At 35.5% G+C, this 13,040-nt stretch overlaps 1 protein-coding gene across 5 annotated transcripts in view; it reads right to left on the bottom strand.

The window, feature by feature from the left end:
* Positions 1-13,040, bottom strand: part of WDFY3 (WD repeat and FYVE domain containing 3) — a 182,621-nt gene that overhangs the window by 117,562 nt on the left and 52,019 nt on the right. For 4 of the 5 annotated variants that reach the window (XM_004779357.3, XM_004779359.3, XM_045079408.1 and 1 more), the window contains 5 exons: positions 12,346-12,803; positions 10,810-10,893; positions 5,482-5,659; positions 4,468-4,682; positions 1,672-1,784 (listed from right to left, as the gene is read on the bottom strand). In XM_004779357.3, coding sequence (XP_004779414.2) covers positions 1,672-1,784; positions 4,468-4,682; positions 5,482-5,659; positions 10,810-10,893; positions 12,346-12,803 — 1,048 coding nt within the window. The remainder of the gene's footprint in view (positions 1-1,671; positions 1,785-4,467; positions 4,683-5,481; positions 5,660-10,809; positions 10,894-12,345; positions 12,804-13,040) is intronic. The other variant, XM_045079411.1, reaches the window with a different exon arrangement.

Genomic DNA, 13,040 nt, shown 5'->3' with positions numbered 1-13,040 from the left:
AATTGCTATATGCATGTAAATGGTAACAATTTCAAGAAGAAAAAGACATTTTAAATAAACTGGTCTCCTTGTTCAGGAATATATTACAAATTATAAGAATGGAGAAAATATTCCCTTTCAAGATAAAGAACATAAATATTATTTTCTCTCTTAAGTGTGTGAAGCATTCAGGCAACTATAGGAATATTTCGATCTTCTCTTAGATAAAGGAACTATTTTTCTTTCTACTCTTTGCAAAGGAAATCACAGTCCAATTCTAGAAATTATGTCAAGTATAAAAAAAAATAACAAAAGAATATATACATCTAGGGGAGGTACATTGACAGATATGAAAAGCTGCAATACTTTGTTTTCCAGTAAAACTGTACTAGAACTCAAAAAATCTTAGTTTCCAAAACACGGTATTCACTAATCTCTGAGAATAATTCACAGGAGAAAAAAATTAAGACTGAAAGAACAAGTGGAGATTGCTTAATCGCGGATTCTCGCCTGAAAGAACGAGGGGATGAATGAAATGATCACTACATCCTTTCAGGGCAGCTGTTCTGCGTTTCTAAGTTTTATCTTTGCTAGCAATGGTTACTTCAATTCATCAAAACTAATGTCTATCACTATGGCTCACAATTATACAAAATGAACTGAAAAGGAAAAAAAACTAACAAAACCAGAGAATTCACACTAGGAGGAGGTCCAGTGCCACCCAGCTCTCACTGAGAGCATGCTTGTCCACAGCTTGGACAGAACCCATTGCCTCTTGGGGGTCCCTGCCAGACTGGTAGGCAGTGACCGTGCCAGGTTATCATTCCAGCAGCCCGATGCAGAAACTTCTCCTCTTCGGGGCTCCTCTCAGCAATGCTACCACACACCTGTCTGAGTGCCCTATGCTGCTACTGGCAGGTCATTCTCAGTATTCTCTGTACTAGCAGTTGCCCGCATCCTGTGAGATGTCCACGTCCACATGAACCACCCACCTAACACCTCACTTCTAGCTCTAGGATCATCTTTCACCTCTACCTTACTCCAGAGCCACAATTTTGGCCTGGTCCTTTCCCTTGCATGTTTCGCTGCTCCAATTTTGACTGCCATTATTCTACCTATCCCCATGAATCTCAGTTCTCTCATTCCTTTTCTCTTACCACATTTGCTTTCTGGCCTACCCACTATCTCCAGTCCAGTGATCTATCCCTTTTCTCCTGGTCTATCACTAGCGGCTTGGTTTCACTTCTTTTCCTAACCAGCCTATATGGCCCGGTGTAGCTCTTCAACTACTTTAAAGCAGTATTTTTAATTTGTCCTCCACGCTTGCAGCAGCTGTCCTACAAACCCAGAGCCTGTCAACAAGCTAACTAACTACTCTAGTTCAGGTGGCAAAGGCCACCTGAGGAAGGAAAAGAAATTATGAATCCTCTGATAAAGGATTGCCCCTTCCAAGCGAAGTATTACTCTGTACGTAATCCTCATGTCCTCTGGATCCTGCTTCCATCAGTGATTCCTTTCTTACCCCATATGCCCCCTTCTTCAGTCAACCAACCAGATTTTATGTTTCCTCATTTAAATAAGAACAATCCCTTTCCTTTCTTTCTGAGTAAAATTTCTTAAAATGATATTCATCCCCCACGTGATTTTCATATACACAATAACCAAAAAAGGGAACTTCCAAGGTCAACTTACTTCTCATCTCTGGCTCATAACTCAGTGAACTTGGTTTGTGGACCCTATATTGTTTTAGCAGCTTTTTGTCCCAGGCACCACAATTTAATGGACTTGCCAAACGCAAAAACTCCCTGAAGAAGAGAAAAAGCAGTTATTCCTTGACTGGGAACATCATAGAATTCATAAACCAAACAAAGTATGGGGTCTCATGAACTGTAGCAGACTATTTAAAAATAACGAAAGCAAACCAAACAGTTATTATAGAATAATATATAATGTTAATTTTACATTTCAATTACCTAGCAGTAAAAAGAGCACAGAATATTGTGAAGGGCTAAAAAATGAAATTTGGGGATCATGTTCTCTTAAAATATGATATACAAAAATATACTGAATTGTCTAGGAGTTACACAGATAGGAATCCTTCATATCTAGTCATTTATGTCATCATGTAAAAGGAATTAAAAAAAACCCCAAAACAAAAAAGCTTCTGCATTTTTGACTCCCTATAGCAGAAAAAAATTTTTTTAAGTTAGGTACCGTTTTCCAGTTTTTCATGTGGAATATAATATACAATTAATTTATAACCTTATAGCTATAGTTCAACAACAACTCTGATACCTGTACTATCATGAAACATATTGTTCTGAAAATTCATTTACTATGAAAACTGAGCAAGTGCAAATGGTTGGTCTGCATTGCTTACTGTTTACCTAAGTAGTGTAAGTTATTTAATGAAATACTAGTATTAAGGAGGAGATAATCTCTCTATCTCATTCACTCTCACTACTTTGAAAGCAGCAGATTACCAAAAATTATCAGGGGAAAATCTCTATGCTGTTTGCAATATTTTAGGTTTTTTAATATTTCCTTAAGATGATGGATAAAGTGAGCAGAACAGTCTCATTCATCTTGGTATTGTCAAGGCCTAGTACACACTGCCTAATACAATACTCTTTAATGTTTATCTCATGGTTTATTCTTAATGCACCATTATTTGGAGCCAGTTAAAAAATACAAATTATCAATAAAGACGAACCATTTTTAAGAAAGTTCTTAAAAGCTATATAAAAAAGGAATACTTCAGCAGAAAAGAAAATTATCTCATAAAGAGAGCTGCTTATATCTGAAAGTGATGAGATGTACGAGTGTATTTTTATAAGTGGGGACAAGACGACTTATACATTAAATCTGTCTGGCAAGGTAATTTCAAGGAAAAAATGTCTTTTTAATATTTATATTTAAATAAATTAATATATATTTATAAGTTTATATATATTTATGTATTTATATTTATATATTTACATTTATGTATTATAAAATTTATGTATATATTTTATATATTTATGTATTATAAACTTATGTATATTATTTTTGTGAATTATGTATTTATATATAATATGTATATATTTACATATTTATGTGTTATAAATATATTTATATTTATGTATTATAAAAATAAGTTTATATTTAAATAAATACATATTTAAATTTAAGTAAATATATGCATATTTATTTATTAATTAAAGAGAGGGAGAGAGAGGGGAGTAAAAAGGGGCAGAGGAAGGGAGAAAATCTTAATTAAGTTCCATGCCCAGAATGGAGCCTGACACAGGGCTCTATCTCACAACCCTGAGACCAGAACCTAAACGGAATTCAGAGTCTGAAGAGTCTGATGTCACCCAGGTGCCTCTCAAGGAAAAAGCATTTTTTTTTTTTTAAAGGTTTTACCCCTAGGTGGCTCAGTCGGTTAAGTGGCCATGGTTTCAGCTCAGGTAATTATCTCAGGGTTCTGGGATCAAGCCCCTCTGAGTGCAGAGTCTGATGGAGATTCTAGACTTTCTCTGCCCCTCCCCCTGAACGTGCTTGCTCTCTCTCTCTCAATCTCAATCTCCCTCTAAAATAAATAAATAAGTCTTTTAATTTAAAAAAAAAAAAAAAGGATTTTAACCCTAAAACACAGAGGACTATTTATCTTGCATTACCAAGATTTAAATATCTATATTTCTTGAATAGTTAAAACTGTAGAAAGTATATTCATATAGAATACACTCAGCATTCCAAAGAAACTCCTGAAACATAACAATTTGGATGCACCTCCAAGGCATTATAGTAAGTGAAAAAAGTCAATCTCCAAAGGTCACATACTATATGATTTCTTTTATATAAATTTTCAAAGTGACAAAATTACAGAGATGGAGGAGATCTGTGGTTTCCAGGCATTAGGAATGGTAGGGGCCAGGGGAGCAGATGTGACAATACAGCAGTAGCAGCACTAGGGAACTCTCTATGACATGGGATTGTGTGGTGGGCACACAAACCTATGCATGTGGGAAGAGGGGACCAGAGCATAGAAAGGATACAGTGTAGCAATATCAGTTTCCTAGTTGTATTAAAGCTACATAAGATGTAACCACTGGAACAAACTGGGTGAAAGGGACTCAGAACCTCTCTAATCTATTTTACAACTTTCTCTAAATCTGAATTTTAAAATAAGAACATATAAAAAGTATTTCTTATGAGTTCTTACCTTTAAAAGTTCTCAAATATGAAGTAGATGCAAGTCATATAAACACAACGTGATTTTAAAGGAGAGTGCTGGATTCAAGTGGAAGGAATAACCCATGAACAAACATCCTCTAGACCTACCTAAGACCAACATGCCAAGCATTTTGACCATTTTTGTTACTTTGATTTTGCCCACAGATACCTGAATACAAGTCTATTAAGGAAGGAACTCCTGACTCTGAAGACGCTAGGAGCTGCCATTACTAACTGGGGCTCCTTCAAGTGCGGAGAAGAGAACACACTGACCTCAGCACCATGGGCTCCAGCGCCTGGGAGGCAAGGCGCTCAAACATGCGCTGCAAGGGGGGGTGCAGCGAGTGCTCCTCGTCAGCCAGCGCCGCACTGCACCGCTGCAGCAGCCGGGCATGCAGACCCGCTTCACACATGACCTGCTGGTTTCTCTCCGTGTGCACCAGGGATTGCAAAATAGTTGCCACAGCGAGCTGAAGGTCCAGGGCATGCTAAAGGTAAAGAAATCCATGCCACGAGGGCATTCTTAGTAAGAAAGCTGATCCTTCTTTCCTCAGGAAGCACACCTTTTAATAGGAGGTCTCTATCTCTACACGGTTCAGATGACCTTCAGAGGAGTTCAGAAGCTAACTGGGAGTGACATGGCAACTCCAGAACTGAGCTAGGCAAAGTCTTCCTATCGTCATTTTGCTGGAAGCCTACCCAGCCAAACTCCACTCTCTCCTCTTTTCTGTATTAAGTGACTATCTAACCAACAGTATTTTGATTTTTGTAGAAAAGATGAATGCAAGGTCTTTTACATGATGGGTAAAGACCCAGTTTAAAGGAAAGCCTATCATTTACATATGTGACCCTTTAGGCCTTAGAGGCCATACACCATTTTAACAAATTAGTCACTAAAGTACCAACCAATTCACCCAAACTCTTGAGTGCTATAAGTCAGAACAGATAAATAGCTTTGAAATGGTATCTTCAGTCATTTTTCTTTCTGCACTATTTATTAATAATTTCCACTGCCGAGCAGGACTTATGAGGAGAATTATTTTAGCACCCGTCTTGGTTGCATTTGTGACAAATGAATTGTATTCCAAAAAAATACATATCTATCTCACAAAGAAAGTTAAGACCTAAATTTAAAAATCTCATTTTTTTCCTTTTCTACTTTAGTATGTGGTATGGAATGGTTCCCTATCAGTCTGTCTTTCTTGGCTCAATCTCCTTGATTATACAGTCATATTCATGTCCTTTCACTTATGAAAGATGGAGAGGGGCTAACATGTCCAAGCTTACTTCTGGCTGTGTCACCGATCCAACAGAGGCCAGCAGGTCCAGCATAGCAAGCATGGCTCCAGGATGGATGATGACGGCATCAGAACTCTGGAGAGACGTTGTGGCCACATGTAGTTTCAGGTCAGCGACATTTTTAGGAGGGTAAACAGGGGGAGTTGAAACAGAATGATATGCATGCCTACAGAAAAGAAAGAAGGGTAATTTAGCATCAAATTCCAATCAAATTCTCTGTTCAATGTTTTCATCTTTTGTTACTTTTATCTACTGACAAGCAAAACCTTTTCAATGCTGGGTTACAAAACACTTACAAGCCTGGGATATAAAAGAGTAATATACTGTCAATTCCTAATGAGTCAGGTATAAACAATTTAACTAATTCTTCTAGGCTCTGATATGTCTTTACCATTTGTTACCTCGATTGTTTCATTTAAGAAGTTGCTAAGAGAGTAGATCCAGAAGTTCTCATCACAAGGAAAGCATTTTTTTCTTTTCTGTATGAGATTATGGATTTTTTTAGACGATTTTTTCAAAGATTGTATTTATTTGTCAAAGAGAGAGAGAGAGAGAGAGTGAGCGCACGCACAATCAGGGGAAGTGGGGAGTGGCAGGCAGAGGGAGAAGCAGGCTCCTCACTGAGCAAGGAGCTTAAAGTAGGACTTGATCCCAGAACCCTGGGATCATGACCTGAGCTGAAGGCAGATGCTTAACTAACTGAGCTACACAGGCGTACCATGAAAAAAAAATTTTTTTGAGAGACAGCACACATGAAAGCAAATAAGGGGGGAGGGGCAAAGGGGGAGAGGGGGAGAAAAAGAGATGAACGAATCTCAAGCAGACTCTGAGCTGAGCTGGTATGCAGGCCTGATCCCACAATCCTGACATCATGACCTGAGCTGAAATCAAGAGAGATGATTAACTGACTGAGCCGCCCAAGCACCCTAAGATGCTGAATGCTAGCTAAACTTATTGTGGTAATCATTTTACAACATATGTAAGACAATCATTATGCTGTATAATTTAACTTATACAATGCTGTATGCCAATTATATCTCAGTAAAACTAGAAGGGAAAAAAATGACATGTGTACTAGAAGATGCAGCAAACAGGTAAAATTACAGTGATCCAAAACTTTAGGTATGGTAAAAGTTCTGTTATTATGTGATAAGGATATAAATGAAATCAAATCCTCCCTAATAAGATTTTTTTTCTTTATTTTCTTTCTTTCTTTTTTTAGAGGGCAGAGGATGGAAGGACAGAGGGAGAGAGAGAGAATCTCAAGCAGGTTCCATGCCCAGTGCGGGCCAGATGCAGGGCTCGATCCCACAACCCCAAGATCATGACCTGAGCCAAAATCAAGAGTCAGGAATTTAACCAACTGAGCCGTCCAGGTGCCCCTCGATGATTTTCTTTTGAAATTACCTATGTGTTTGTAACCTTTCCTTATACCATGGGTAACATAATCAGGGACTAACAATATGTAAGTGGCCTATTCTCTAACTGGGTCAATCAGTCAGGGTTGGTTAAGAATTTTGGCTACCTGACAAGAAGTAGTGTTAAGCATCAAGGAAGTTTTCCTTTAGCTTATTTGGAACTACAATCACATTCTTTTGCATTACCTACTTACCAATGAAAATACTCATCACAATTTTTTAAAAACATAGAAGGCATATTTTACATAATAAGCTTCTATGAGGTAGAAAGCCTTGCTATACCCTGAACATAGCACATTTCTTCTCATCAATGATTTCCACTTTCTATTTCATACTACCCTTCTACAATTCATGAGTTTTGCACATTTTGTATCCTGGCACTAGAGAACAGATGCTCGTGGCTTCAGCCTATGGGAGCTCTTTGTTCCGATGAATTGGTTTCAGCATAATTTGTCTAATGCTGAGCTCTGTCTCTGAGAGCAGTGTGGTTTCAGCTCTCTGGCACAAGAGCAGCTTGGGAAACAGATGCTTTAAGTCAGTGATTCTGTAGCAAAGATTTGGCACGGCCATTTTTTTTTTTAAAGTACCATTCTCTTTTTAACAGAGATTCTAGGAAAGTATTCAGCCTTACTTACAAAAAAAAAAGCACGTGGGCTCTTCCAGTTTATTTAAAGTTACCGTCTTCTACCTACTCTTTTTTTCAACTCTGGGTTTTTGTTTTGTTTCATTTTTTTTCCCTGCTGTTTTGTTCAGAAATATTTAATTTCTAAACTTACTAGGATAGATTTCTAAATGCTAATTATTATCAGCAAGTATCCTCAACCTGTGCTGTTCTAATTCTATGAAATATTTTGACCCATCTAGAAAAAAAGATTATAGTGTAATAGGAATTTTCAACCATTAAGAAATTTCATAAAAACTGTTTTTCATTACACATAAAAAATAACTCAATTTGGAGAAAAACCCAATCCTACTTGTATATTTTAGTCATAGGTCTTCCAAAATTATTTTTGAGTTTCCAGATTTACTACAGACTGAACTTAAATTATGGATACAGCCAGCAAGGAGTCTTTATGCCTTCAGAAACCGAACTCTTTACTAATTAATATATAGCTATTACAGTAGCAAACCTTTAAATCTTCCATAAGATAACAATACTGGTATAAAAATTACATTCATTCTTCTCAAATCAGAAAAATTTTGCAAGCATTGCTTATTTATTAACTAAAATTAGGTCTATTTTAATAGGCATTATTTAATATTATTAATATTTACTAAGTCACTTAGGTATCACTACAGGTATTATTTTTTAAATTTAGAGATTATAATAAGCCTATTAAATGAATAATCCCAAGCAAGACCTAATCATTTACAAACATAGGATAAGACATTTCAAAATTTAACTTTTATGTTGCAGCTATTTTTAAAACTTAGAGAAATTGTTACTTAATATTTCAACCTAAATTTTCATACACACCTACCTCTCTGGGGAATATATTCTTGAATATTTAAATTCTGAATACCCTTTGCCTTAACTTCCACCAAGTATGAACAGGCACTTAGTAACAGATATCATGTTTGAATAGTAATACTACTAGCCATCTTTTCTTCCCCTCAGATATATGCTAGAGAGACTTGGTTTTTATTTTGTATTTTGTTTTCACTGACGTAGCTCTGATTAAATATTGTTCAGCTGTAATTCTGTTTGGTTATTCTTTCTGAATAATGAATAATGATAAAAAGTATTGTAAGTTTTATTTTTCCGAATATAAGGTTTCTTAGGTTTTTGTCCCCAATTCTTTTTTTTTTTTAATATAATTTTTTATTTTTTATAAACATATATTTTTATCCCCAGGGGTACAGGTCTGTGTTGTCCCCAATTCTTAAAATAGAAAAGAATCTCTAGGATTATGTGCCAGACAAGTATCACAAACTCAAAACTTGCTTGTGTCTGAATACTCCACAAGCCATGAAAACTAATACAATGTTGGTTTCTCCTTTTGCCAACAAAAACACATTTTGCCACAAGAAAAAGACACTGAAATAATTTGTTGAGATGTCCTAAAGATATTCTAATTCCAGAAGTTACTGCATTTGCATTTGAAAATAAAAACATTGTTTTATTGGCTTATGATTCTTATCACTCAGCAAAATGTAAGTAACCTGACCGGAATGGCAACCTGAAAATGTCAGTGTTACCTTATTATTATGAGCAGTACTGGGAACCTCCTTGGGATAAAACCAACCTGAAGGCCCAATTGGAATTCCCATAGAAAAGATTCACTCAGCCAGGACTGCTGAGTCAGTGACCATTCCCCCTGAAGTAAAAAATACGGCATCATTCCATGTAGCTGTGATGCAAATGATGACAAAATGTTTTTGATCTAAGCCTTAAGTAACTCTCTATGAGATAGAATAAAATTTCCCCTTTGTCAAATTATCAGTTAAATAAATAGTAAGTTCTGATGGGTTTCCTTTCCATGTGTTCCCTTAATCTGTGAATTTCTACTGCAAGTATTTTATACTTTTTGGTTAATACTTAAAAATGGTTAAATGTTTTTAAACACAGCAATTCTTGTACCTTCATAATTTATGGACTCATAAATGTGACTTTCAATAATTAGAACTATTTAGTAATTAAAATTATTTTTCTAATATCCAGTATGTGGTATAGTGAACACATGTGAATTCTCAAACACAAAGAATACCTTTTACTGCATTTATTTTAGCAACAGAAAAATACACTACTTCAACTAAAAATGATTTTATAATTTCTTATATTAAAAACTGCTCTTAGAAAAAAAAGTTTTAAAATACAAATATACTGAACAACACTAAATTCATGTAAGACTATTCTGAACTATTCCATGATTTATTGTCAGAAAATAAGCTCTAAGTCCTAGTGTAAAAATAAGAGAAAAAGGAAAATACAAAGTCCACCTATCTAATGAACATTACTACCATGATATATTGAAATACAGGACCTGTAACAAGTAGTTTCAATATAAAAATTCCACTAATATTCAAATTACAAAATCTGAACAGAAATAAAATTAATTAACAACAGTTGAACCTCAGGATTCATTTTTAGAAAGCTGCAATGGAAGAATATATTAATATAAGACTGAAGGACTTATACTTTGGTCATGACAAAAACTGGGAAAGGAATGGTATTGGTCCCAACTCTACAGGCTATGATCATTTTAAGCACAGGTTGCAAATGGAATCTTAAATGGATCTTAATTGTACTCTTGTCAATCACCTGCTGGTTCTTTATATTCATAAGCTTTATACACAAGGTAGACTAGATGAGCTTTGAAAAGAGATGTAAACATAACCAATGAAAACAAGACCTAGGATGGTTTTTTAAATTCATTTTTTTCAAAGGTTGGCCGTGACAAGTCTCCACAACAGCATCACATATCAACTGGTTAAACCTGATTGAGAAAATATGCAGCTCCTTTCCAGTGCTGTGATGTGCATTTTGGAGTAAAAGCAAAAACCGAAGAAGGATTCTTAGCATATTTAAAGTAAAATAAATAAATAAATAAATAAAGTACTCTACTTAAAGAGGCACTAAGTCCTCATTTCTAAATTAACTTTAATAAGATATGCCTGCTCTAAAAGTAAAATGTATATTTTACTCTAAATAACAGAATCAGATGACAATATTCTAAATGTCCCTCATATCCCCATATAGCATTAACACAGTTTATCCTCATAAATATACTCAGAAGCTGACGATTCTAAAACCTAAAACCTAAAAAAAAAACAAAAAACAAATAGAAAGCCAAAAAAGTTTTATACAAAGCACAATCACCACATTAACATATAATTAAGCACAGACAAAAATAAACTCCACACAAGTAATGATTGACTTCTGTTATAAGATCAGTACCTTTTCCTGGACAAAGCTGGTGTACCCCAGGGAGAGGGGAGAGAAGACTCACTTGTCAGGCAAGGAGGGATCTGTTCTGCACGACTACAGACGACAAAACAGACAGGGCGGTTGAGAGAGGTTAGAAGAGAACACCAGGTTGGCAGCTGGTTAGTTTCACAAGAATTACCAGTAAAAGTGTAATAAGGAACATCCTCCATACTCCGCAGGAACGAGAAACAAGACTACAACACATGCACTGAGGGAAACAGGAAAGCATGCTTAAGGCAGATGCTTATCTATTAATGTTAACACTTAACACATTTGTTAAACAGAGTGCCGTAAGCCCTTTTTTTGACCAAAAAAACAAAACAAAACAAAACAAAAAACTAAAAATGAGGTATACTAACTAGGATAAGTAGAAAAAGGAAAAGAGGTTGAATCTAAATATAACAATTTCGATTTCAAATATCTTGTTCCTTGAATACTACACCAGACTATGTCTCTTTTAACAACATATATGCATTTTTATTTTCAAGATGTTAAAAATGGGAAAACAATTTTTCTTAATTATCTGTATTTTCTTATCTAAACGGTTAGGTCTAAGAAATACTGTCAAGAAGCAAGGAACATTTCAGTAGATATTTCAAAGTAGATTACTTTATGGTAAAGGATATAAAACCCATTAGAAGCTCCATCTGAACAGAGTTACTTGCTTAACTTACAAGACAATAAAGAAACAATCCAGTTATTTTATGAGATAAAACTATGGCAGCTGTTAAAAGTGATAATGCTCAGGACAAATTAGCACTATGACCAATCTTACATTATTTTTAAAATGAGAAAACACTTTAAGAACTGAAAATAAATGATTCCAGTAAAGTGGCACTACTATGATCCCCTTAGAACCCTGGAGTTCCCTCCTGATAGATTTTATCACAATATATTGTCATTGTTTGTGTCTGTATTTAAGCTAAGGGTCGGCCATGTCTAAAGTCATCTTGTGCTTGACCCCTCAGGACTAGCACAATTAACACGGCATGCAGCAGGTGTTCGTTAAGGACTTAATAAAGTAATGAATAAATAAATCTGAGAGACTCTCAAACTACCAACGTCTCTTATGGAGCAATATTCTTTTTTAAGGATTACAAAATGTTGCGAATGATTAGGAATGCTGAAAATATATCATCTGTCTGGAAATACATATAATCATAACCACGTTCCCCTACTGGTAACTAATATCAGTAAGTCTTGATGTACCTAACGTTGAGAACAGAGGAAAAAGAGAATAATAGCAAACACCATCATTAAAGTAAACTTTATACACACTTCCATTAAGTGCCTCAAGAGCTAACTGACCCTAGATTTACAAGTAATACACAAATATTCACGTTGAAAACCTTAACATCAGAGCAACAGTAAGATTTACAAATAAAGGGACAGATAAGCAAATAAGAGAAAAGATTCATTTTCATTTCCTTTCAGGTTAACTTATAATTCAAGCCTTAATGCTGAAGTCATACACAGCACACCCTTTATTTCAGAGCAAAGCCATACCTGTCAAAAGAATCTGTGGCTACTTTGTAGAGATAAATAAAGAGTTTACTGCAGTGCTGTAAAGTGGGTGACACTGTGTCCACCGAGATTACATCTTCCTCCAGAAGTCTTTGAAATGGCTGTGTGTTTGAGGGGAAGACATTCATGGGGCTTATTTTTCGTAGGTCTGAGAAGCAGCCAAGAAATCGAACGGCATCTGCCAACTTCTCATACTGAATCTCTGTTTTGAAGAAATGAGAGTTGGCTGGCTCATAGCGCATTGCCGCAGTCAATGTGCAGAACACAGTGTGGAGAAGTTCAAACACTTGATTCTGGTTCACTTTCTCCCAGCCATTCTTGGGTGGTGAGCTCAAAGACCTTTCCATAGCAACAAGCAAGGATGTAATGTACACAAATCCTCCAACTTTCCTAAAAACTGTTCTTGAACGATGGCTTTCTCGAAGGACTGACAGGAGGGCCTAAAGGGGATGAGAAAAAACAAAGGATTTCCCTTATAATTAAAATTAAAACAAAATACACGAATGTCAAGGGGGGAATATTATTTCTATGAATATCTAATAGGAATGTTTTTGTTACTTCCCCATTCAGCAGCCCTATGAAGTATATCAAATATCTTACTAATTAAAAAATGACATATTACACAAAAATAGACATATAGATCAATGGAACTGAATAGAGAATCCAGAAATAAACCC

This window comes from Mustela putorius, unplaced genomic scaffold (genome assembly GCF_011764305.1).
Source record: "Mustela putorius furo isolate JIRA1106 unplaced genomic scaffold, ASM1176430v1.1 tig00000382_pilon_pilon_pilon, whole genome shotgun sequence".
Lineage (NCBI taxonomy): Eukaryota > Metazoa > Chordata > Mammalia > Carnivora > Mustelidae > Mustela > Mustela putorius.
The sequence above is the reverse complement of the archived record's forward strand: the minus strand, read 5'-3'. Positions and strand labels throughout refer to the sequence as shown.